This window comes from Chiloscyllium plagiosum, chromosome 5 (genome assembly GCF_004010195.1).
Source record: "Chiloscyllium plagiosum isolate BGI_BamShark_2017 chromosome 5, ASM401019v2, whole genome shotgun sequence".
Classification (NCBI taxonomy): Eukaryota; Metazoa; Chordata; class Chondrichthyes; order Orectolobiformes; family Hemiscylliidae; genus Chiloscyllium; species Chiloscyllium plagiosum.
In genome coordinates, this window is record NC_057714.1 from 102,818,209 (window position 1) to 102,842,880 (window position 24,672).

General features: G+C 41.3%; 1 protein-coding gene across 1 annotated transcript in view; it reads left to right on the plus strand.

Moving 5' to 3' along the window:
* The first annotated feature begins 22,601 nt into the window (after positions 1-22,601).
* Positions 22,602-24,672, plus strand: part of shha (sonic hedgehog signaling molecule a) — an 18,120-nt gene continuing 16,049 nt past the window's right edge. The window contains exon 1 of the mRNA XM_043690715.1: positions 22,602-23,002. Coding sequence (XP_043546650.1) covers positions 22,706-23,002 — 297 coding nt within the window. The 5' untranslated portion in view covers positions 22,602-22,705. The remainder of the gene's footprint in view (positions 23,003-24,672) is intronic.

Genomic DNA, 24,672 nt, shown 5'->3' on the forward strand with positions numbered 1-24,672 from the left:
AAAAAGAGTAGTGTCCAGTGCAAAAAGAATGGTAAGAGAATGTGCAGTTTAAAATCCTTAAGGAGATCTCAATGCGTTGGACCTTCGACTTGAGTCCACGGTTGGTTAGGGATGTCCCTTTTCTGTGAAGGTACTGCAGATACCAGTGTTCAGTTATTTCTCTCATTTGTTTTTTGACTGGGCTTTGACATTTCTGAGAGAGCAAAATAAAAGAACCTTCTCCATATACTATAACAAATCTGCCTCTCTGACTCTGCCAAAGCAGATACTTAAAATAAAGCTATTCATGTATTCCCATGCCGGGATTCATCATTTCCAAAATGAATGCTAATAAATTATGTTTTTTATTTCAAATATGTGAACTTCCATAAAGGTATAAAGCAAACAAGCTATAAAGGGTCACTCATGCCTGTTTGGTTTCAATTGATAAAAACTCAATTGTTTAATAAAAATGCTAATTTTGGTTTTGGCTAGTTCATTCTTATTTCTGGTTTCAAGAAGCTTGACTCACCTTGTGGTCAGGTGATTACTGCCGCTATTTTTAAGTCAGGGTTTTTCCTTTTTGAAACTGTTTGTATCTATGGAAGTCCCAGGTATTAAAATTAGATCATGGAATTTGAAAATCAATTGTCCATTTTTTATCATAACCATGACAATGTATTCAACCAGAGAAGGACATTTCCTAAGAACATAAGAAATATGAGAATGAATAGGCTATTTGGCCCTTCAAGCCGATTCCTGCCATTCTATAACATCATGGCTGATTTGTCCAAGGCCTCAACTCCTCTTTTGTGACAGCTCCTCATAGCTCTTAACTCCCTTCAAAATGCTTTCTCCACAACTCCCTGTGGTAGACAATTCCAGACATTCACTATCCTCTGAGAGATTAAATTATTTCGCATTTCATTTTTGAATGAGTGTCACCATATTCTGTGACTATGCGATCCGTTTGAAATTCCCCACTCAAACATCTTCTCAACATTTACCCTCAAAGTATTGTTTGTTTTCAATAAGCTCATTTCTCATTCTTCTAAATCCTAATGAACAAAGGCTTAATTCATTCAACTGTTCTTGAGAAGCCAACCCCTTCCTCCACGAATCAGCCGAATGGATCTCTTTTGCATTAAATCTATTGCCAGTATATCCTTTTTTAAATATGGAGATCAAAGCTAGACACAGCATTCCAAGTGCAGCCTCACCAAAAGCCTGTAGAGAGATGTCTATTTATGTAATAGCAATTTTACAGAGATTTATTTATTGATGCAAAAGAAATAGAGTTAATTCTTTGCGAATCTACTTGCAAGAAGTGTAGAAGCCTTACCTGTGCAAATTGTCATGCTACTGCTTGTTTTATTGTATATGGAACTGGATATACAGAAATTTATTCCAATTTAATTCTGGAAAGGTTGATACAATTGTTCCCTTTTCAATGAGTCTCTACTCGCTGACCATCAATTCTAGCACTTGCTTTGCCACTTGGCTGAGGATGAGCCATACTGTTCCTAAACTCATGACATCTGTGACCATGACTATGAGATAAACTACAACCACATAGCTATGCTGTTGCAAAGACTCCCTATCTCTTACTCCTTAATCATGTCTAATTCCACCCTTCATCCACCCTTTTTCTGACTGTCCTCTTCATCCATCACTTCAGTGCTCACTGTCCTACACAAGTTCCCAATTCAGCAACGCACCAATTGTAACGTTTTTGTCTTTGTTTCCAAAGCCTTCCATGGTCTTGTTCTATCCTAGCTCTAGCCTACAACCATCAGAGATATCCGCACTTATCTAAATCTGACTCTTGAATATTCTTGAATTCAATCACACAACCAGTTACATAAGTCCTCATTTTTGAAATTCCCTCCTGAGATCTCTGTCTCTCTACCTCACTTTCCCCTTTGACTGCATTTTTGATCATCAATCCTAATGTCTTCACATATGGCTCAGTGCCATATTTCATTTAGTGGCTGCAGTAAGATGCTTTATTTCACTGAAAGTGCTTTACACTGAAATGCAAATGTTGCTACTCATTCTTCTGTGCACAATTAATTTCTTGAGAGAATTATACCTGTATAAGAGTCTGGTGTGTGCAAGGTGATTATTGCATGCGCCCAAGGATTTATGCACAAACATCTACTGCAACTCAACTTTTCCAAAGGTCATCCAAAATTCTTTTTTGTTTGAACACATCTCTTGCAAACTAATTTTCAAACAACATGCATTCGCAATCTTCATCGCAGCACAAGATCCACTGTGGCAAATTGTCTCAAGTTGATATTTTTCATGTCTGATACCGAGTTCTGATAGATGCTGCTCAAATCTTTGATGAGCACAACATCATCTCCAAAGTCACACCCTGTACATACTGAGAAAGACCACAATGTATCTGCCTATCTTTTGAATGATCTTTTGCTTTTCATTTTCCTTTTCCTTCCATTTATTTTCTTTTCCAGACCTGACAGCACCAACTCATGTCTCTCTAAATCTCAATACTTCCATTACCAGTACGTTACTATCCTCATGGTGCAATGCAGCAACTCACCAAGGAATCTTCATCGGCTCCTCCAATACCTGTGTCTTCCACCACCTAGAGACTAAGGGTAGCTAGCGCTTGCAAACGCAATCATCTCAGGTCCCCCTCCAAGATACCCATCATCTTGATTTCAAATATATCAATGTTTCATTATCATCACTGGGTCAAAGTCCTGGAAATCCCTACTTAACAACATTGGGAATGCTATGACAATAGTCTGAGGTTCCTGAAAATATTGCATTCCAGACAATTGTCCCAAACCCTTAATCACTCAGGTGATGAGAGATGAACTGGCTCCCCTTCTTTATTCACCAACCTCCTCATTTGGTCACAACAAGATTAATCACAGAACCTCTTTAGTGCTGAAACAGACCATTCATTCCATTCGAGTCCACACTAACCCTCTGAAGAACATCCCACCCTGACCCACCCCACCCTTCCCCTACCTTATCCCTGTAATCCTGCATTTCCCACAGATAATCCATCTAGACTTCATATACCTGAACACAATGGGGCAATTTAGCCACCTAACGTACACATTAGCTTTGCCAGCAAGGGCCATATCTCAAGAATGACTACTTTATAAAATTGTCCTCTGGTACCCAAAACCAAGGGATCACTTCGCTCGATGAAGCTAGACAATGAGAATTGACAGACAGTCTAATTGTGAATGGTTCACAATCAAACCATCACAAATCCTGGACCCTCCTATTGATCATTCACATAAGGTATGACCCTTTTCCCAGTGAGGGCCAATGCAGTGCAATTATCATTTACAGTTATCTAACGCACTGTTTAAACTATCAGTCATCAAACATTCACTGCTGGTCATCCCATGTGCTTTATACAATTAAACATTGTCGATATTATACTTTCATTATGCATTATATTCAAAGTCCATGCTCCTCCATTGAAATGTTGATTATTGGTGGACAAAATTGTTCAACAACAGTCCAAACAGAATATATTCTCAACTCTTCTGATCTGAAGAGTTGTTTAGTAATCTGTATCTAAAATGCTATGGTGCATATGTCATTCAGACAAATTGTTCTTCGTATATCAGGACTAGTTCAAGCCTATAAGCTTGAAGCGTTGAAGAGCATGTAGCAGTTAGGGTCAAATGATCAAAAGACGGCTCGATGCAGTGAAGGCAGAGAAATATGCATGCAACCTCTGAAAGAAAAGTATCTCGCATAAAATGACAGAAAGGAATCTCTGTGCATACAGACCAGTGAGTCTGAAGAACAGAATTAATCTCCATTTGGAGGGAGAAGGATTAATCAAGGATAGTCAGCATGGCCTTCCAAACGGAAGATCACGCCTAACAAATTTAGTTCAATTTTTCAAGCAAGTGCCCTGATGTGTAGATGTGTTTGTGCAGTTGATGTAATCTACATTGACTTCAGACAAGGTCTCACATGATAGATTGGTTAAGAAACTAAGAACCCAAGAGATCCAGGGCAATTTGGAAAATAGGATCCAAAATTGGCTTAATGGCAGGAAGCAGTGAGTGATGTTCAAAGACTGTTTTTGTGACTAGGCGCCTGTGTCCAGTGGTATCCAAAGGGTTTGGTGCTGGGACCCTCACTGTTGGCTGTGGATGCTATTGATCTAGACGTGAATGTAGGAGATACAATCAGTAAGTTCTCAGATGACATGAAAATTGATAGTGTGGTTAATCGTGATGAAGAAAGCCTTCGACGACAGGACAATATAGATTAGAAACCCTACAGTGTGGAAACACCTTCAGCCCAACAGGTCCACACTGACCTTCTGAAGTGTAACCCACCCAGATCCATCCCCCGACCCTGACTAATGCATCTAACACTATGGGGAATTTAACATGGCTAATTCACCTGACCTGCACATCTTTTGGATTGTGGGAGGAAACCCATGCAGATATGGGGAAGCATGTGCAAACTCCACACAGAGTTGCCCAAGGCTGGAATCAAACCCAGGTCTCTGGCACTGCGAGGCAGCAGTGCTAACCACTGAGCCACCATGCCGCCCTGGGCAGCATTTGGATGGGTTGGCCACATGGCAGCAACATGGAATTTAATCCTGAAATGTGTGAGGCAATGCATTGTGTGAGCACTAACAATGCCCAAGTATGTAGAGATTGAATGGTAGGATGCTTGGAAGTACAAAGGATCAGACAGATTTTGATGTGCATGTACCTAGATACTTGAAGGCAGCAAAACAGGTAGATAAGGTGGTTAAGAAGCATATGGGATATTTGTCTTTTTTAGTCAAGGCACTGAATAGAAGAGCAAGGAGGCTACGATGGAGCTGTATATGATATAGACCACTGCTAGAGTACTGTGTGTAGTTCATTCACCACACAGTAGGAAGGATGTGATTGCACTAAAGAGGGTGTAAAGGGGATTTGCTGGGATGTTGCCTGTGCTGGAGCGACTCAGCTATGAACAGAGATGAGGAAGGCTGGGGTTGTTTTCCTTTGAGCAAGGAAGGCTGAGGAGCAATCTGATTGAACTGTACTAAGTTCTGAAGGTTATAGGCAACTTGGATAGGGAGAAACATTTTCCCTTATTAGAAAGGTCAATAACCAGAAGCACAGTTTTAGGGTAAAGAGGGGTTGGGGTGTTAAAGGAGGATTTGAGGATTTTTTTTATACAGAGGATTGTCGATATCTGGAATGCACTGCCTAAATGTGCAGAACAGGCAGGGGCGGCACGGTGGCACAATGGTTAGCACTGCTGCCTCACAGCGCCAGAGACCCGGGTTCAATTCCTGCCTCAGGCAACTCTCTGTGTGGAGTTTGCACATTCTCCCCGTGTCTGTTTGGGTTTCCTCCGGGTGCTCTGGTTTCCTCCCACAATCCAAAAATGTGCAGGTTAGGTGAATTGGCCATGCTAAATTGCCTGTAGTGTTAGGTGAAGGGGTAAATGTAGGGGAATGGGTCTGGATGGGTTGCGCTTTGGTGGGTCAGTGTGGACTTGTTGGGCCTGTTTCCATGCTGTAATTAATCTAACCCTCAAAACATTTAAGAACTCTTTAGATGAGCATTACAAATGCCATAACATACAAGGGCTAATTGCTGAAAAATAGGATTAGAATAGATGGATATTTGATGACCATCATGGACACAATGGACTGAAATGCCTCCTTTCTTTCTGTAAAAGCCCTATGACTCTTAACTGTACGATATCGTTCAATATAATCAAACAATAGTTCTTAAGATGTGGACTTCAACATAGAATCTAACCTCTTAGCACAAAGAAACTAAATATTTTGGAATACTTAAAGTGCTTTCTGCAAATTACATTTTTTAAAAAGTTGTTTTAATTTCACGGGATCTTTTTGAAAGTTACAAATTTCAGTTTCTCAGAATGTGAAATTTAGCATGAAGGAAGAGAAGCATGAAGGAAAGCTCCTAACTAGGAGAAAATCAAGACTGACATTGGAGTAGAAATAACCGCCAAAGAATTATTCTGAGTAGAGCCCTCACAGACAATCCTAGAACACTATGGTTTGCTAATTATATACTTAATACATTAAGCGTTTTTTCAAATTATTTTAGCAGACAATCTGTCACTTTAAATGTTTTAAAGACCTTCCAAAATAACAGACCAAGAAGCTCATGCAAACGTGTATACATTCCCATATTAAAAAAATATAACTTCAAGACTTACACAATGAAGACCTTCAGCTGCCTTTGTGACATGTGATGTCATATAAGGACCACAACATAAGGAAGATTAAAAGCTTTGAGATTCAATTTACAACCACTTCACTGTAAATGCTATTCCTAAACAAACTTTTGCAACAATACCAAAATTTAAAAGCTTTTAAATTCAAAACGTCTTACAATAGGGAACTACCAAGGATTATCTGTAAAGCATTCATTTCTGTAATTTCCAATATCAAAAATCATGAATCAATCTAAAAGAGTAATCTAAATTATGCCGGATAGAAGTGATGGGATGCCATTGTTGTTCTTGGATTCATGGGAAAGAATTTGGTGACTTTCAAAGTGAGTTTATAAAATGTTGTTGCAATAGCTTTTTATTCATTTGATACATAGCTTTGAGGTCCTCCATTTATTTTCACCATCAGTCATTTGATACAATAGGAAATGATTATATAATCTATGAGCTATTCCTCAGTATTGTCATTGGCCAACGTCAGAAATCTGGCTGTCCTGTGGAATTGTCTCTGTATCAGTTTTCCTCTCTCCCCCCTCCCCCACTCCCCCACCAATCTGCTATGGTAAGGTACTCCATCTGGTGGCTCAGTCACAAACTGACCAAACTTGTTTCAACCTTTTTTGAGATCTTGGATGTTAAGATCACAGATCAATGTCCATGTCTCAACAACATGGGCCTCATATTCTGGAATCGGATAATGACGATAGTAACTGGAATCCTGTTGTTTTGATTAATAGGTTTTATATCTTCTTTAAGTTGAATTCACTCAATGTGACAGTGATACTGATCCACTCACCAAACAATAGAACTGTAGCCTAGGGAAAAAACCCGCATTTATATAGCATCTTTCACATACCAAGACAGGAAAGGTATTCAACTGATAATGGCCGTTCAGCCAAAGGAAATATTGGAAAGGATGACTACAAACTTCATCAAATAGATGTTTTAAGAACACCATTGAAGGACAAGAGGGAGATGAAGAGACGTCACTTTGAGTGAGCTATCTTTTTCAGTGCTTAGTAAGCAGGAGAACAACCAGAAAACCATTACTATTGTCAGGTTTGGAGGTGGCAGAGACATGGATGTGCATATTAGAAGCTGATGAGCGGAACAGTATGGAAGTGAAGTGAAAAATCTTTGCAGTGGCAAGAATATACGGTCTACTTCTTGTGAAAATGAATGATAACACAGGACATCAACTGGAATTGTCAAAAGCGTGAAGATAGAAGGGAGTGAGTGGTTGAATTGCCAAAGTATCAGTTGATAAAGAACTGCATAATAGACCATTGCCAGTGTGAAAAGACAATTCTAAGTGATTTGGGGAGGAGATTTTGTGCAGATGTGGTCACAGTAGGAAGTCTGCCTGATTGAAAGGGGTGAGAGTTACAAAGAGGCAGCCAGAGACAGTCTTCTCACTGATCAGGGGTCAGTTCACTTAGTTGGCTGGACAGTTGTCTTGGGATGCACAATGTACAATGAAGCCAGCTATGGGGGTTCAATTTCTGTACTGACTAAGGTGACTGTGAAAATCTTGCCTTCTCAACCCCACTCTTTGCCTGAGTTGTGGTGACCCTCCGGTTAAATTCACCACCACCAGTCATCTCACATGACAGACCAACCATATGGTTCTCTGGGACTATGGTGACTTTACCTCACATGATTATGAACATGGGAATACTAAGACCACAGGTGATGACATACTTGAGGAGGCAGCCTTAAATGTAGGTAAAACAGTTTCTCAAGGAGCAGAGGTCTACTAATGTCTATATTCTTTTTTCCAGTGTGTTTGGCTTGAACCTATGCTGTAGCATCTAAATGGCAATAAAGAATATAAGACAGTGCCTGTGATATCATTTGGAGAAAGGCATCTCTGAAATTCCACTATTGAACATCCAGATGAAACCTAAACTTTCTGTAGCTAGTGTTATAAAACTGGCTGCACAGGAGAGCATTCATTACGTAAAAGAGGAAACAAAGCTAGCATTTCAGCTAAGGGACATTTTGAAATGGTCTGTCAAGGTAACTGTGCAAAAGGTGTTAGTGTAGAATAACGTTTGGTATTTTGTTAAATGGTGCATGAGAATATCGAGGTGATTCAGTATCTCAAAGGGATGTTAGCTTAATTCTTAATTCATCCTCAGAACCTGAAGGCCAATGACCTAATTTGAAGGCCTACAGCATTCAATTCATACAAGTAAATATAGTTCTCGAATATTATCAGAGTGCAGGTAAATGGTAACATTTGTCCAGTGGAAAGCCTAATCTTCTGTGTATTTGTCAATGTAAAAAGATAAGATTTCCATTTGACAGAATGACTGATACAATCAGCAAAAACAATCAGCACACTGTAAAAGATACCAACTAAGACATGTCATATGATGAGTCTATTTAGAAACACAACTATCTCACTTCTTCTTTGTTGACTGCAATGAGAATTAGTCTTAAGTGTAGTAACAGGAAAAGGTGAATTTGATCAGAAATTAGCTCAAATGTCACATTGTTTTTGCTGAGGAGGTTGGCAGGAATGAATGGATTGCCAATGGCATCTGTACGAAAGAACTATTAAACTTTAAATAATCTGGGACAGTCGTGCAGAGTTCTGTATGATTCATTAGGAGGCCAGTCAATAGTGGGAATTTATAACATCTACTACATATAACATGTACAAATTTGCTTCCTAAGGCAAGCAACCTGCATATGCATTGAAGTCAGCTACATTCATATTATAAGTGTTTAGAGAATTGGGAGGTCAATGCGGATAGCCATCCAGGACTAAATGGTGGAGCAAGGTGTCCTCAAATTATCCTTAAATGCCTTTAATGGTTTCATTAAATGAGCTTTTATTTAATATATTCCTTCAAGAAACAAAACTGATGGAATATCTTTCATGGGAGAGTAGATGCAAGGTCAGAATTGACAACATGAATATTTATATTCATATTTAAACCATAGCCCATTTTTATTGTATGGCCTCCTTATGTTATAGGAGAAAGTGAGGTCTGCAGATGCTGGAGATCAGAGCTGGAAATGTGTTGCTGGAAAAGCGCAGCAGGTCAGGCAGCATCCAGGGAATAAGAGAGTCGACGTTTCGGGCATAAGCCCTTCTTCAGGAATGAGGAAAGTTTGTCCAGCAGGCTAAGATAAAAGGTAGGGAGGAGGGACTTGGGGGAGGGGCGTCGGGAATGTGATAGGTGGAAAGAGGTCAAGGTGAGGGTGATAGGTCAGACTGGGGTGGGGGCGGAGAGGTCGGGAAGAAGATTGCAGGTTAGGAAGGCGGTGCTGGTGCTCCTTATGTTATACCTTAATATAAAGTGGAATGTTGGGAAGAAATCCAATTAATTGAATTAAGTACAATTTGTTAATTTAAAAAAGTAATATTCTGGCCTGTAAACACCAATAACCATTCCAACTTTTTATCTTCAGCATATTATTTACGACCATTACAAAACGACAAGGTAGCCAATAGGTTGAGTAGGTGAAGCTATCTTCACAATGCAAAAGCAAGATGTAACTTCTACCTAACCAGGCATTTAGATGTAGTGTTATTGGAAATCATATATTCTGGAGGTTAGGGTAGTGCATATCTGAACTTAGTTAATGCTTCTTTTAGAAATTAGATTTAGTACAGTGCTTAAAGCATTAAGGGTACCACTTGTCCTAGCTTTATTTAATTTGCATAATTTCTCATTAGACAATTTTTACTTGGGTTCCTACTTCAGCATCAATGTTGATTTAATTATGAGTTTTGATAGCAGTATCTTGAGCTCAGAGCTTAAGGTGATTCCATTCTTAACTGTTCCAGTAGTGACTGTTGATCTGGGTTAGCTAAAGGAAGGGAATTTTTCCCCACATCCTTGACCTGAAATTGATTCCTACATTGCTATTAAAAAATATTTTACTTTGAACAGATGCACAACAGGAGCACACTAGGAAGAAATAAAGATGAATTCAACAAATGCAACATTATATAAAATGCACAAAACAGGCTTTCATATTTAATGAATGTTGAACTGAATCTGATTTTAATGTTTTAAAGAGCATGGAATTAATGCTGAAAGATTACTATTGGCTCTTGTTTTATTTTTTCAATCTTTATTTTTCAGATTTTCTGTGATTTTCAAGAATTTCAAACCAACCTTTATACTGAACGGGTTTGTATCAAGGTCCCAAAATTACATTAAATCTTCAGGTTTCTACATTTGCTGTATTTAAAGTCGCAGAGTCATAGAGATGTACAGCACAGAAACAGACTCTACGGTCCAACTCACGCATACTGACCAGAGATCCTAAATACATCTAGTCCCATTTGCTATCAATTGACCCATATCCCTCTATACCCTTCCTATTCATATACCCAGATGCCTTTTAAATGCTGTAATTGTTCCAGCCTCCACCACTTCCTGTGGCAACTGTGGCAACACACACACCACCCTCTGTGTGAAAAAGTTGCCCCTTAGATCCTTTTAAATCTTTCCCCTTTCACCTTAAACCTTATGCCATCTAGTTTGGGACTTCCCCAACCCATGGAAAAAACCTTGTCTATTTACCTTATCCATGCCCCTCGTGATTTTATAAGCCTCTATAAGGTCACACCTGAGCATCTGACAAACCAGAAATAGCCCCAGCCTGTCCCTACAGTTTAAACCCTCCAACCCTAGCAACATCCTTGTAAGTCTTTTCTGAACCGTTGCAAGTTTCACAATATCATTCCTATAGCATGGAGACCAGAAATGAATGCAATATTCCAAAAATGGCCTTACCAATGTCCTGTACAGTAGCAACATGACCTCCCATCTCCTATGTTCAATGTACTGACCAATTAAGGCAAGCATATCAAACACTTTCTTCACTATCCTATCTACTTGTGACTCCACATTCAATGAACTATGAACCTGTACTCCAAGGTCTCTTTGTTCAGCAACACTTTTCAAGATCTAACCATTAAGTGCATAACTCCTGCCCTGATTTGCCTTGCCAAAATGCACCACCTCACATCTATCAAAATTAAACTCCATTTGACACTCCTCGGCCCATTGGCCCATCGGATCAAGTTCCCATTGTACTTGGAGGTAACCTTCTTCGCTTTCCACTACAACTCCAATTTTGGTGTCATCTGCAAACTCGCTAACCATACCTCCTACATTCAAGTCCAATTCATTATATAAGTGACAAGAAGCAGTGGACCCAGCACCGATCCTTGTGGCACACCACTGGTTACAGGCCTCCAGTCTGAAAAGCAACCCTCCACCACCACCCTCTGCCTTCTACCTTTAAGCCAATTCCAATAAGGTGATCATCCCTTTCTTATTTCTCAGTTCCACCCAATTAACTTCCCTGGAAGCATTCCCAGGAATATCCCTCCTAAGTACAGCTGGAATATTATCCATAATCAAAAATGCCACTGTCCGTCCTTTCATGCCCACGCCCCCCCCCCCCCCCACCTTTTGATTATTCCTATAACAACTACACCCTGGAACATTAAGCTGTCAGTCCTGTCCATCCCTGAGCCATGTTTCTGTAATCCCAATCCCAAACTCCTAATCATGCCTTGAGTTCATCTGCATAACCTGTTAGGCCTCTCCAATGAATACAATGACCTCTTGCTGGTCCCTCCCCCTTTTGAGAATATTCTGCACCCTCTCCAAGATATCCTCAATCCTGGATCCAGGAAGGCAACACACTATTCTGAGGTCTTGTTATTGGCCGCAGAATTATCTGTCTGTGCCTCTGATGACAGAGTCCCCTATCACAATCGATTGCTTGGAACCTGATGTAGCCCTCATTACATTAGAGGCAGTCTTGGTACCAGAATCCTGGTTGTCAGTGCTACATTCCCTGAGAGTCCATCACCCCCTACATTTTCCAAAACAGCATATTTGTTTGAAATAAGGATAGCCACAGGAGACTCCTGCATGACCTACCTTTCCTGGAGGTAACACATCTACCTGACTGTATACTTGGTGTATCTCTCTTCTTATAACTGCCATCCATCACACCCCCTAGCTCCTGTAAATTCCTCATTGCCTCTAACTGCTACTCCAATCAATCCATGCAAACCAATTGGATCTCAACCAAACACACTTGCTGCAGACATAAGCATCAGTAACTTGGAAACTCTGCCTACTTTCCCACATCCAACAGGAAGAGCACATCACTACTAAAGGCCATATTTGCACCTTAACAATCTACAGACCCAGAAAATAGCACAGTCTTACTGCTGTAAAACATTGCTCCAGGCTAACTTAGGTCCTTCATTTTATATTTTAAAGTTTAACCAAGTGACAGATCTCAATAAGACATATAACCAAAAATGGAGCCTACTCTACTCACTATTGTAGATTTACAAAAAAAAAGTAAGGTTACATTTTAAAAAGCCACTTAGCTGCATCCATGCTGTGAGTTCTCCCACACAGGCTTCTCCAGGGTCAGCTTTGAATTTTGTTGTTGTTTATTTTTCTAGACAATTCTGATGTCAAGAGAAACCTGAAATCAAAAGCAGAACAGTTGGCTGTGCAGATTCACGGTTGGGTCAGACAGCAGTGCACATTTATTTCTCCATTTGGACTCACTTCCGTGTGGTCCTGCTTTTGTCTGTCTTCCTCCTTTGTAAAGTGTCATTGTTTTGTTTTTTTTCCCCAAAGTTCCAAAACAATGCATCAATTTATAAGACAGTAATTACTGTTCGCAGAATTCAAGGAAATTGGCTCCAACACTGAAATTACCCCACAAAGAGCAACTCTGACAGCCATAATTTTTCTCATCCTCCATCTTGGATTACCCAAAATCCTTTGTTGACTTATTAGCACTGATGTTGCATAATAATGAAAAATGTGGTCTGCAATAATAATTTTCTTTCTTTAGATAGATTATGCTCTACTTTGGAACATTTTTTTATTCATTATGAGATGTCACCAACAAGGCAGATCCCTAGTTGTCCTTGATTTTGAGCTTGAACTTCTACTCTATTGACTTTATCACACCCTATCAACATACCTTTCTATTTTCCTTTCATTAATCTTGTTCTTAGCTAAAGTCTTCTTAATTGTATCTGTGTTATTCACCTCTACCATGCCATCCTGGTGCCAGTTCCACATTCTCAGTATTCTCTGAGTAAGAAAAATTCAAGACATCAGTCATGGCATAAGTTCACTACTTCCAATAGATATCATTGGGATAAGTGTAGACCAATGCTAGGATGACAGCTGTGTTTCTTTTCTCATTTATATATCAGTGACAGTATTTTACTTAACCATTGTATTACTTTACCTTTAAATCAAAGCAATTACTTAAATATTCAATTGATTTTTTCCACTTAAGACTAATAAGATGAAGTAATCCACTTTGAGCATAGTATAATTTGCCATATCTTTTTATGCTTCCTCAGTATTCTTAAGTACATCAGTATTGATTCAGACATTGATATCATGTTCAATTGGGTTTAAGAGAAAATAATTCTGTTTTTTTTCATTAGATTTGCAAATTTCCTGTCAAAGTTAGTCTTACATTATGAAGTTACTATTGTTTTCCAAGGCCTTTAAAGATGTTTCTTCAGTTGTGTAACAATGATAATCTTATTGCATCATAATACTTGTCCTTAAATACAACATTAGATACGATGCTTTTATATCTCCGACAAATGAATGTCTATTTAAAGAAATAAAGGACCCTTGCCTCATGTTATGAGATAGAATCAACCTTACTCCCTCTTGCATTCGAAGGGCATATATCAGCATGCTCCCTTAAGTATGAAGTTGCACACTGCTTCACATCAAGATAATATCAATAGAATGAGTGGTCCTACCTGAAGTAAGTTTGGACAGTGCCAACTCCTCAGAATTATAAACTCAGCAATCCAAAACTACATCTAATTATGTTGCAATTTGTCAATCTCATTCAGAGAGCCCATGGAAAGATTCTTAAAATAGAAAAAATGACACAGTAATATGGTAGGATTTAGTTTTCTGAAGTTGGACCTGAGGCAACTTGAAGCAGAGCTTTAGTCTACATCTAGCCATTAATAGACTGAGCAGCTACAAAAGAAGAACATTCTATTGTGACTGCATTAGAAATATCATTGAAAAGCCTGTCACTTTTTGGTTAATTTTCCTCAAATGGATGCAAGATAAGCAATGTGTTAAAAACAATGAAACTGTTTTGAGAAATGATTATTTCATCATGAGATTTTTATTTTACAGCATAATATAATTCTACATTTCTCTCAAAGTAATGTAGTTATATCACAACTTGAAATAGAAATAATTCCATTATTTTCCAGTTCCATCAATGTAACTAACACACACGCCGGTGGGCGGCACGGTGGCACAGTGGTTAGCACTGCTGCCTCACAGCGCCAGAGACCCGGGTTCAATTCCCGACTCAGGCGACTGACTGTGTGGAGTTTGCACGTTCTCCCCGTGTCTGCGTGGGTTTCCTCCGGGTGCTCCGGTTTCCTCCCACAGTCCAAAGATGTGCAGGTTAGGTGAATTGGCCATGCTAAATTGCCCGTAGTGTGGGGTAAATGTAGGGGAATGGGTGGGTTGCGCTTCGGCGGGTCGGTGTGGACTTGTTGGGCCGAAGGGTCTGTTTCCACACTGTAAGTAATCTAAACTATGAAGTCATTCTAAATATCTGCATCTTATACTATTATTACATGAGACTATTGCCTACAAAGTATGAAGCATATCAGGCAATTCTAGAAGCTGCTTCTCCATATACCTTGCATCTTGCTTGCTAGAGCAAGACATATACATACTTACATGCAATTCCCATGTTGACTATATTCTGCAATTAGCAGACTGTCCTATTCTACACACAACTTCATATGTATGGAAGTTATATACTGGCCCATCTCCAGTGGAAGGGAAATAGTTTAATTCTTCCTCCTGTAATGCAAGGTAGAAAGAAATAAGTTCTGTGGGGCAGGAACAGGAGCGAACAGCAGCTCTGCCTGGGTAGGGTCTGTTTGTGGTAAATCCAAGTAAATGACCTCTGCACATTCTCTAGCACAATCACACCTTTCTTTTAATATGGCTGCAGAATTTCATTCAATACTTCAGTTGTGGACTAATCTCTCTGCTCTTATGTGGAAGTGCCAGTGCTGAACTGGGGTGGACAATTAAGAAGTCACATGACACCAGATTATAGTCCAACAGGTTTCTTTAAAATCCCAAGTTTTCGGAGCGCTGCCCCTTTGTCAGGTGAAGTGAGAGGGAATCTGATGAAGGAGCAGTGCTCCAAAAGCTTATGATTTCAAATAAACCTGTTGGACCATAACTTGATGTCATGTGACTGCTGATGCTCTGGTTTTGCATTCTATGCCTCAGTTAATAATGGCAAGTGCCCCGTTTACATTCTAACCATCTTATTTACCTGTCCTGTTACCTTCAATGATCTATGCATGTGCGCAACAAGGTATCTCTAGTCTTCAGTAGTTTTCCAGGTCCTACCATTTATAATGTAACCCCTTGCCTTGTTAACCAAGCAGAAAAACAGGCTTGGGTTTGTTAACCCCCACCACTACATTACCTTACACCTTTCCACGTTAAATTCCAACTCTCTGGATTAGTGGTGCTGGAAGAGCACAGCAGTTCAGGCAGCATCCAAGGAGCTGCCTGAACTGCTGTGTTCTTCCAGCACCACTAATCCAGAATCTGGTTTCCAGCATCTGCAGTCATTGTTTTTACCTAAATTCCAACGCTGCCTACTGAACATTCCACTGATATCCTCCTGCAGTTCACAGCTATCCTCCTCACTCACTATTTGTTCCCACTATCTGCAGTGTTTTGTTTTTGTACGAGGGTAGGAAATGGAGATCAATCAAACTTTTTTTGAGTGTATTGGTTAGGAAAGGTCATTGCAAACACAAATAGGATCCCTGGGATTTGAATACAAAACCAATGAGATGATTTGGAATTTGTATAGGCATCGGTTAGTGTTTAGAATTTTGTGTGCTCCCGTCAGTTAGAAGGATGTCAGAACTTTGGAAAAGTTCACTGCAATGATGCCAGGAATAAGAGGTTATAGTATTGGAAACCAATTTGAACTTACTGGGAAATTTTCACTGGAACAAAGGCGATTAGGAGATAGTCTAATACAGGCTTCCAAAATTATGAAAGGGTTTGAGTGGGCAAATAACAAACGATTGGCCAACCAGTAGAGCCAATCAGAAACAATGGGCCCTCGCGTTAATCTTATCACTGGAACAATGAATGAGGAAGTCAGAAGAAATGTTTCCACAGTGAACATCAGGAGCACATGGAATGCTTTATCACAAGTGGCCTATGGAAGCAGAGATGATGACACCATTTAAAATGGAATTGGCGAAGTATTTATAGAAGAACAATATCAAAGGGTACGGTGACTGGTTAGAGAGCTAGGGCTTGATTGAATAGCTTCAGTTAGAAAGACAGCACCTGCAGAGACTCAGTATGCAAAATGATCACCTTCCTTTGCTGTAATGCAGTTTATGATCCTGCAAGCTCTAAGGAATTGATTGCGGTATGAAAAAAAAACACATGCACAATCCTCGTGATAATTCGCGATAATTGTCCTGTTTTGACGACAGATCGATGTAAAACTCGGTGCAGAACTTCCGCCCAGATATTAAATACTGAAAACTAAGCTCTCGAATGGATTAGTGCTTCTGGAAGCTAGTAGATTCCGTCTTCGTTACCTGCTCCACAAATGCTGCTATAGACTTTATATTTATGCACAAGGGAGCAATTTCCACTTTGGTTAATCTGATTCGAACAAGATTGTTTAAAAGGAAACATCTTATACTGGAAGATGAGGTGAAAGCCTATCTAAAGATACAGTGTTGCATTTTGCCAAAGTTAGCCCTTGCTGTCAGTTATCTGCAGTGAAAATGTATAAACTGTAACATAACGAGTCCTCTTCAGATTTTAAGTTTTAAAACTGGCAAATACTCGAGTTTAAATTCGTTGTACTATCTCGCAAATTATTACTCCCACAAAAAAAATTAAGTTTGCAAAGATATTCACCCATGCTAAAGTTTTTTTTAATTGAACGTGGTTAAGTCCGATTTAATTGAGCATCAAATATAGAAATAATAATGCATGTAACTCAGCACGCAACACACATTGTGCTGGTTTGTTCCTGCGTGTATTTATTGAAAACAATTAAAATATTTTCGCAGTTAATCATTTTGCAAAACATGATAAAATTCAGGCTGTACTATTCGATCAACGTCAGTTGAAGAAGTTTAGAAAGGCAATGTTTTGTCTAAAAAAACATGTCAAAATCAAGCGAATCAAAATCAAACTCAAAAAATAACTTGGATTGCCATTTCCTTCAATCACATTGTGGTGATTAAAGAGAAAATTCATGGCTTAGTGTCATGTTTTGTTCCCTTCAAAATTTGGCTATCTTTCTTCGTTTCTTCGGGGTGTGCAGAGGGGGAAAGGTCGGGGTGTGTGTGTCTGCGCAGGATGCTCGCAACCTTCATTGTTTGAGCTGGACGGTCATAAACAAGTGGGACAAACAAGACTTGAGGTGTAAATATGTCACACACAAAAAAAAAGCAACATCTATACTGTGTTTAAAAATAGTTTGCCAATGCGAGAAAAGGAGCCGGTACAATTATGCACATACCTCGGACGCTGCCATGGACCACTGAATACAGTGGTTGCCATGGCTAGGGTTGGCTTCGAGGTGGACTTTGGGGGCGAGGTATTGTCTCCGAGCTTAACCCAAACACAGAGCCCCAGCTCTCGGCCGCATGTCTGTGTACTTTGGGCAGACCAGGCCCCTCCTGCCTCCGCGAGAGAGCACAGGCTCCCTTCAGTTAGCATCATGCCATTGAGTTTCTCTTGACATCCCCCTTCAGGAGACTGCCAGCTCATTTGTCCCCGACGATGGATGTACTCTGACTTAACTCTAAACATTGTTTTTTTGTTGGGTTTTGTTTTTGTGGTTCACACGCTCATACAAGATTGGGCCTTCAATAATAACGCACTGGCTCACTGACCAGTTTGCAGGTTAATGTGGGAGATACCTTCCAATTTTTGCAACTGCCCACTCTTATTTTTGGAAGATTGATATTATGTTGTATCTTAACGTGCGTGTGTTCTAATGTTGCCTAAGCTTTACAATCTTGTCTCTTCCCGAAGATTGTGTATTCCCTTCATTCCTGAGTTAGCTGCCTATTATGCCGCATCAAACCATTTTCGAACACCGAGAATCTTTTTCACTTTTCAGCTGAACATCAGATTAATAAATCGATCTGTCAATCTCTATATTCATTTAGTTATCCGTGTATTCTTGCCTGTATGTCAAATGTCTGTCACTATTCCTCGCGGTCTATATCTGACGCTGCCATTCCCTGTGCCTGATTGTCGCTGTTTTACTGTGTCTATCTCTGTCACTATGTCTGTCTCAGTCTCTGTGTGTGACTGTCACTGTCTATCTGTGTGCTTGTTGCTGTCTCTTTATGTCTCTCGTTGTCTGTCTGTTTCTATCTTTGTCTGTGTCTGTCACTTAGTCTGTCCATCACTGTCTACCTATCTGTCGATGCATCTCTCTCTGTCCATCCGTCTATGTACCTGTCCCTGTGTGACCATGTACAACTTAAAAGACCAGCATGTACTTGCGGGGCTGAACAGCCAGTAGCTGACAGACGAAGTCGTAGAGGCGGGTACAATTACAACATTTAAAAGACATTTGGACAGGTACATGGATAGCAAAGGTTAAGAGAGATATAGACCAAACGCAGGCAAATGGGACTAGTTCAGTTTAGGATGCCTGGCTGGCATGGACGAGTTGGACCGAAGGGCCTGTTTCCGTGCTGTATGACTCTATGACTCTAAAATGTACAAAATTCTATGTGGCACCTTTCACATCCACAGGACGGGGTACTGAAGTGATTCGGAGATAGCAAATGGAATAGCAAATGGAAAATGAATAAGTTGCGTGAAATCAGCCCGTAGCGGTTCTGAAAGGCACCGTCACTTTCTTGAGAACAGTTAAGTAACAAACACACACATCCTGAATAGAGTTCCTTAGTAAATGGGTAGTTTTGGGCGTGCGGCACAGTTTGGGGTTTAACATTTTCTAACTTGTTTTTGTTAATGAGAGAGAGACTCGTGCGAGTCCCCCAGTCACTGTTATAAATGTGCTCGAGTGACGCTGCCTCGTCAATATGTGTCATTTGGAGATATCCCTCCTGGTACCAGAGGGGCTGCTTTTGAATGAAGCAATATGGAAAGACTCGGGTTTGTATCATTGGGAATAAGTCATCTGGGGCAGGGCCTCTGAACATGCCCTGCGGGATACAATCTGACAGAGCTACCTGACGCTGCTACCTCACCTGCTGAACAGTCTGTCAAAAAATGCCAAATGAAATTCACCCGATACTACATTTGATCAGAGAGTTGCGAAGTATTTATTTGGTGTAAGTTTCTTTGCATTGTTTACAGTAACCCATAGCAACACGATCATATATTAGCCATTGGAATTCCACTTGGATCGCTGTTTCTTTAACAAGTAAAACGATTCCCAGTAAGATTTTTTCAGGATTTTTCGGGAGAAGAGGGAACTTAGAGAGGACAGTTTAACTGGCTCTTATTTGTAATATCCCTTAGGATTACAACCCGTGGAGTCGATATATAAAGCCTCTAATTACTAGGTCTTTTTTTTAACGGGGCAAGTTCCCCACTGTTAAATTAGCCAGTGGAGCACGCAGTAATATAAACAAGTCGTTCCTGTTTTATTATTGTTTTTGTTATTATTGCCGTTGTTAAAATAAAAGGCCTGTCTGATCACTTCCACGGACAGGCTTCCAGGGTTTTTTTTTTGTCTCTGCCCCCGTTAAGGATGGTGCGGGTGTCCCAGTTTTGCCATAACTTCCAATAAAAGTTTCTGCTCCCAACGCCTACCGGTTGCTTTATTTTGATACTGCCCAGCGGTGGTTCCTTTCGCTCTAAAGAAACGTTTGTCCCTAAGATGAAAGCAACGTGTGTGTGTGTGTGTGTTTGAAGGGATTCATAAAGAAAATGGATAAACTGGAATGCACTAGCTGTTATTCGGTTTTAATCGCGAAAATCGACAGGTGACAGGTCCCACATCAAAGTTTTCCCCAAGTTTTTGTTTCTCTTGCCACACGCACGCGGTCTGGCAAGAAAACATGCTCGGTGCCAAGATATCCCAGAGCGATTCGAAATCATTTAGTATTCAGTGCAAATGACCCCTGGAATAATTCAAAAATCAGACTTTCCCCAGTGAGATCCGGAATGATAGGGAGAATAGGTGCTGGATGGAAACTTGGAGTGAGCAGGAATAATTTCAATCCTTGTCAAATTTCGGAGGGGTTAGGCGGTGGTGGTGGTTGGCGGGGGGGGGGGGGGGGGAGGTGGGATGGTGGTGGTGGGGTTGTGAGGCGCTAAGAAGGAAGGAGGTTACAGTTCCATACAAAGGAGGCCAGTTTAGAGACCGAAGGGACAAAACTGCTTCGAGGATCTTAGACAAATTGTCCCTGAGGCGTGGTGTAGATTTATTTGAAATGAGCTCCTGTGTTGGTCTGGCTCTTTCTGAATTTGTGTTCCGTGTAATTTTAAATGCTTTAATATAAATGGGTGAAATAAATCCAATGCGGCACATCTCTTGCAATCATCGCTCGAATCATCGCTTCGATTATAAACTTGAGAGTGGGTGCCACCAACATTTAGCAAAGCAACTTCAGTCAACCACGCTTATCCTAAATATTTTAACTGTGTCTGGGAACGGTACATTTAAAAGGATACCACACTTTTCAGTTGTGGCATCCGAATCATCTGGATTAATTTGTGTTCACTGCATTTGCCATGCAATTCCTTTGTACCATTGGAAAGTTTTTATTTCTGTTTTAATAAACTTCGTTGTAAGTAAACGTTGTTGCATTTTTAAGTCACTTGTGTAAGGAGGAATGCTCTAATCTTCGGCTGAAATATCATCGTGATGAGATGTACTAAAAGATCCCATTGAATAGGTTCAATGCTGGTCAGTCACAATGTTGTCCTCACTTCACCTTAACAAGCTACACTGCCAAGAACACACAAACCCTGGGACACCCTCATTTTCGAATGTAACCTTTTCATATACTTGGGGTGGGATTTAAAACAAAAACATCTTTTGTTGTTGTTGCTACGTTGCGTGAGATAGTAATTAATTTTAAATTATCCTTTCGCCTGCTGCACAATTCCTGGCAAACTGCTTTCGCAGATGTCATTCTGCCCTATTCGCCCCATCCCGAATGCCCCAGTCCCCTGTGGTCACCTATAAAAAGTCGAATTGGACGGCACAGAAGGGGTACGGGATAAATGAAGCAACTTTTCACTCCGTACCCTTCAGTACGCAGGCAGTCGACTCGTTTTAAGTTAGTAATTCCAAGTATGGGTTTTGTGACGGGACATTAAATGATGTATTTCATGTCTTGGTATTGTTTTACAACAAAGAACGGGATCGGAGAATACTGTCCAAGAGACTATTGGAAGTGTTTGTTCAGAGGACCAACATGTTACAGTCACTGAATTCAAAAAATAATGTGCCAGCTTTAACTAACGGTCAACTTTCTCACAGAAAATAATATCCGTGAACTATTTAGGCTAAAGGGATGTCAAAAGGACAAATTGTGCAGTTTGAGGGGAAAATGAATAAATTTTGGTCTTAGCTACTATTCATTTAGCTTTAACAGAAAAATAAGGACAAAGTTCTGATTTCAATGGGAAATTCAGTTTGTCTGAAATATCAACAGGGTAGTGGAAGAAATGACAACTTTGCTTGTTGCCAGCTTATTTACAGATTTGCACATTTGTTACATTCGCGTGTGGCGGAATTTCTCTGAACAACACAAAAAAAATCTCTTTCGCTACGAGATACATAGCGCCAGACGGCAGCTGTTAACAAGATCGTCTCTCCAAATGGGGGAGGGCGGGGGGGGGGGGAACAAATTCGAGCACTTCGATCAGCGGCTCGCTCCGCCGTTCCCGTGTGTCAAGTCGCGGAGACTTTACGCTCAAAAGGCGGCGAATGGATTTGCATTTGCAGGGCGGGGCAGACGTGGCAATGAAAACAAGTTGTAATTGATGTTTTCATAAGGAGAAGCAGTCCTCCTCCCGCTCCTGATACGCCAGACCTCAGGTGAATTTTCGGAAATTGTTGGTTTTGGTGGGAGACATCAGAAGCTTGTAGCTGCCGGCTGGCCAATCAGATCCCACCGTTGTGCCTTCTGAAGCTATATTACATTGCTGTACAGCCAGTCTCTCTGAAGCGTCTCCAGCTCTCGTATCCTTTAAACAGCATTTAGTCCTTTATTTTTTTTTTATTTTCTCCCCCCCTTCCACGCACACACATGCATCCTCAAGAGGAAATCGCAGTGAGAAGAGCTGTCGATGTGTAACCGTTATCGAAGGGCTATTTCAGCACCTGTGTCGTGCGGAATCGAAGGCGAGAAAGGAAGACACACGCAAGTGCGAGAAATAGGAACCCCGAGCGATTGGATTCTCTGGACATGATGTTGACGCGAATTGTGTTCGTGGGATTGATTTGCTGTTCCCTTGTCTCGCCCGTGAATGCTTGTGGGCCAGGCCGGGGCTACGGGCGGAGGAGACACCCCCGAAAGCTGACCCCGCTCGGTTACAAGCAGTACATCCCCAACGTGGCCGAGAAGACACTGGGAGCAAGTGGCAGATACGAAGGCAAGATAACCCGGAACTCGGAGAGGTTCAAGGAATTGACACCCAATTACAATCCGGACATTATTTTTAAAGACGAAGAGAACACGGGGGCTGACAGGCTGATGACACAGGTAGGTAAGGGGGGGGGGCAAATTCCTGCCTTTCTCCCTCTCTCCACACCTCATTTCCCTCTTTTTTACGGGGTAAATTGCTTGGAGGGGTATGTCCCGCAGATTGCCGAGACTGCCCGTGGGGGCGGCGGTAGGATATTGGAGGAAACTTTATAGATTCTCGGGTTTGGTTTTTTTTTGAGCTTTTTTTTTATTATCATTCTGTTGGCAAGCAACGCATCTTGAAACTGGGTTTGTGAATGTGTTTGCACTTGTTTGAGCCACTGGACTTTGATCCATCAGAGTGCACGAGAGCCCACAGCCGGACCGTCCCTTTGACATTTTTATTCTCTCTCTCTCTCTTTCTCTGTGTCTCTCTCTCTCCCATATATATATATATCTTGCCGTGTCTCTCCAAATAAAATAGCTCCTGAATCTCGCAGATCTGACTTAATGAGGCTGCCTTTTCTAAATATAGCAGAGAGGGAGGGAGGGAGAATCGATCCATCCTTCGCTCCTTCTCCTTGGCTGTGTATTGACCTGGCGGTGCACATCAACATTTCATCCTGCGCTGTTGTGTCTGTCGAATGTATTGATATTCCCTTTAAGAGGGGCGAGTGAGAGTGTTCGGGTGTGCGCGCCTTGCTCTGATTCGCACTTAAAAAGGCCACGGGCTAGCGGCAATTGAGGCAATTTATATACTTTCTTTTTTTAAAAAAAAGGCATGATTCAAGATAATGGCGAAGTCAGAGCGAGTTGCTCTGTCTGGGATCAGGGTAAGGCGCTGGTGGTGGGCCCCACCGACATTCGTTAGCGGGATGTTAACGTCTCCCTGAGGGTCTAAATCTCTCCCGTCTATTTAATCTACACACGGTGTGTCAACAAATCGAGGGATGAAGTCAACGGGTGGGGGTGTATGCACACGCACTGATATTACCCTTTTAAGCGATTGGAGTGGTTTAATGTTTACAAGCAAACGCGTGGAACACTCCTGTGCCACAGCCGAGCTCCCCAGCACCACACCACACCCTTGCCCTGCTGCTTTTTCGAGGAGTCTGCTCTCATCCTTTGCCGGGATTCACGGCAGTCTCTGACTGCCCTTGCTCAGTGCTCCGATAGCCGTCTCAAACTCTTCCCCCCCCCCCCCCCTCTCTTTCTCTGTCAAACACACACACACTCACAAGCACGGCTCGAATTTTCAGCTCCACTTCCTCTCCCATTATCGATCTCGTACTGATTACAGTTTCATCTTCGTCTCTCTCTCTCTCTTTATAACCAGGAGTCATTGCAACTCATCGCATTCTGTTCTTCGGGTTGGGATTCCGGGCAGAGGGGTTCGGGGGGGGGGGGGGGGGGCGGCAAACGGGGTTTTTGGGTGGGAGGGGAGGAATGCGCAATAAAATTGCCCTTCTTCGCAAGCTTGGTTCAGAAATCGCTGGCTGTGGTTTGAATTCCCCCCGGTACAGTGTCTGTGAGGCTGCCGAGGCGAGTGAACAGAACAGGGACGGTATGTCCTGGGAATAGGCTGCATCTCGACACGGATCCTGCATTAGCTGCCAGCGTTTGAACTTATGACCTTCTGTCGCTGTCTGCCACTCTGAAGCCGGCAGCAACACACATGCATACACTCACACACTCACACGTACACACACACGTACACACTCACACACACACAAGCTCACACAAACACA